Source organism: Lucilia cuprina, chromosome 6 (genome assembly GCF_022045245.1).
Source record: "Lucilia cuprina isolate Lc7/37 chromosome 6, ASM2204524v1, whole genome shotgun sequence".
In the NCBI taxonomy this organism is placed as follows: Eukaryota; Metazoa; Arthropoda; class Insecta; order Diptera; family Calliphoridae; genus Lucilia; species Lucilia cuprina.
Genome location: NC_060954.1, coordinates 53,826,231 through 53,829,017, shown reverse-complemented (window position 1 = coordinate 53,829,017; position 2,787 = coordinate 53,826,231). Strand labels below are relative to the sequence as shown.

The window sequence follows — 2,787 nt, the reverse complement described above, 5'->3', positions numbered from 1 at the left end:
CTAGTCTATAGTCTAGTCTATAGTCTAGTCTATAGTCTAGTCTATAGTCTAGTCTATAGTCTAGTCTATAGTCTAGTCTATGGTCTAGTCTATAGTCTAGTCTATACTGTAGTTTAATCTATAGTCTAGTCTATAGTATAGTCTGATCTATAGTCTAGTCTATAGTATATTCTATAGTCTAGTCTATTGACTAGTTTATAGTCTATAGTCTAGTCTAATATATAGTTTAGTATATAGTCTAGTATATAGTTTAGTCTATAGCCTGGTATATATTCTAGTAAATAGTCTAGTCTATAGTCAGGCCATAGTCTTGTCTATAGTCTAGTTTATAGTTAAGTCTATAGTCTATTATATAGTGTTGTCTATACTCTAGTCTGTAGTCTAGTCTATAATCTGGTCTATAGTCTAGTCTATAGTCTAGCCTATAATCTAGTTTTTAGTCTACTTAATATTCTAGTTTATAGTCTAATCTGATCTAGCCCATAGACTAATCTATAGTCTAATCTATAGTCTAGTGTGTAGACTAGTCTAGAGTTTACTCTATAGTCTGGTTTATAGTCTAGTTAATGGCCTAGCCTATTGTTTTGTCTATAGTCTAATCTATGTAGTCTATGCTATAGTCTTGTCAATATTCTAGTATATAGTCTTGTCTATAGTCTAGTCTAAAGTCGAGTCTGTAGTCTAGTCTATAGACTAGTCTGTAGTTAACTTACTTGTTCTTTCAAAACGACCAATACCACGTTCATTAAATTCCAAATTAGATAATTGATATATATTTTCATACTTTTCCACTTGTTTCGAAGAAATCTAAAACAGACAAGCAAATGTTAACCTCAAAATGTATTTATAATAAACTAACTGACCTCCTCAAAGAAATCGGTTAAATCTTTTCGATAAGACAAATGAAATTTCGGCAATAAAACTCGCACCAAAGTCATTCTTTGTGTTTTCTTCATGAGTTCACTAAATTCATCCATATTCTCCAGCAAATAATCCTTAAGCTGTGGCAAAGCATCCCACTGATCGGGTAATATTAATTTAAGTTTAATTTCCTTAACATTTAAAGGTAATTCCAAAATACTGGCATTTAATTGTTCATCATGTGTATAGTAGAAGGTATCGTCTTTGCGCAAAAAGTCGGCCCAGAATTTTTGATTTGTTTTACCATGTTGATGAAAGATACGCTTGTGTGTGTCACGGGTTTGAAAATTGAACGACCATCTGGCTGTTAGAGATATGCTGGAGAGTAAATCTGCATTGTGTGTTTGGTTAGAAGACAACAACTTTTGTTGTTTTCTAATGGCCGGCATAATAGTGGTTAGTTCATCTGTCTCATTTTCTTTTGAATCACTTTCATCGCTCTCTTCTGCTATATTGTAAACCTCTTTATACACTCTGTAGGCCTCATAGGGTGCAATAACAAAATTCTCTGTATTTTTAGTGGAATTTAAGGAATTCTCTATTAATTTCCATGTAAATTCCTCCGAAGTAATTGTTTGGCTTGAACTCAAAATCCCCGAAAGTGTGGTAAACGTAACGATAACTATAAATTGAAAAGTTTATTAATTACTTTTCTATTTATATTAAATATTAATTAAAACTTACTATATAATAAACAATATTTCATAATTTAATTTTTCTTCAATTAAATAATGCTTTTATAAATCTTTGTTTGTTTTTATTAATTGAGTTTTTTTTTAGTTTTAGAAACTGAAAGTTTTCCAATGTATTTGTTTTTAATCAAATAGTTTGGTTGGTTGAAATTATGCCGCTGCTGTTGTTTAGTATGTTTTTATTGAAATGATTTGTTTTTTAAACTAAATTCTAGATGCTGAGCTTTGTCTTTCTGTTTTGTTCATTATTTAAATTCAATTCAATCTTATCAGTACGAAACATACGCTAAATACGTTTTTGAACTTGACACAATCATCTTTTGTACGGTTGAGCTTTTCTAAAGATACAGTGGGATTTTGTGAGGAAAAATATTTTAATAGAAATTTTAATAATTCAAATTCATATCATATATTTAAAATTTTCTTAACCTTTTCCAATGTTTTAATAAGTTTTCCTTCAAATGCTTGAAATTATTAAAATTCCCAAAACTTGTTTAAAATTACAAAAATTTTCCCAAAAAAAATCTGTCTGCTTAATTTTGAATTATAACAAATTCTTTTGATACATTTTTCAACATAAAAGAGATTAATTCATAATAAGTTTTAATGTTAAGCAAATTACAATGTCCATCATGTACACACCTCTTTTTGGAGAGAAAAAAATATATATGAAATTAACATAATAATAGTTACGTGATTAAAAAGTTAACTCTTACTCAAAACAACCACCCCAATAACTTTACTTCAATTCCAAATACCGAAAAATATCTCCTAGACAAAATACATATTTATCCTAAAAGTGCAGAAAAAAATTCAAATAAAAAGACCAACAACAAAAAAATAACTTTGTAACTACAAAACAACTTATATACATACATATTTACATGGAAATAAACGAAAGATGAGAAACTACATATAAATATTTCGATTAAAAAATAAAGAAGAATTCAACCTTTTTTCAGTCAAATTTGTCTTTATGCAACAATCAGTTTACTTGTGCTTGTTTAAGGCATCTATATCCCAGCGAACATTATCTATTTAAAACTGAAAGTTATTACAAACAATTACTAACTACCTATATATCTATCTATCTATCTATCTATCTATCTATCTATCTATCTATCTATCTATCTATCTATCTATCTATCTATCTATCTATCTATCTATCTATCTA

The 2,787-nt window shown here is 28.4% G+C and overlaps 1 protein-coding gene across 1 annotated transcript in view; it reads right to left on the bottom strand.

Annotated features, from left to right (window-relative positions):
- The window catches only part of LOC111687704 (serine protease inhibitor 27A-like), a 6,523-nt gene extending 4,691 nt beyond the window's left edge, over window positions 1-1,832 (bottom strand). The window contains exons 1-3 of the mRNA XM_046954177.1: window positions 1,606-1,832; window positions 864-1,543; window positions 714-807 (exon numbers count right to left, since the gene is read on the bottom strand). Of these exons, the coding sequence (XP_046810133.1) occupies window positions 714-807; window positions 864-1,543; window positions 1,606-1,627 (796 nt within the window). The 5' untranslated portion in view covers window positions 1,628-1,832. The remainder of the gene's footprint in view (window positions 1-713; window positions 808-863; window positions 1,544-1,605) is intronic.
- Between the last annotated feature and the right edge of the window lie 955 nt (window positions 1,833-2,787).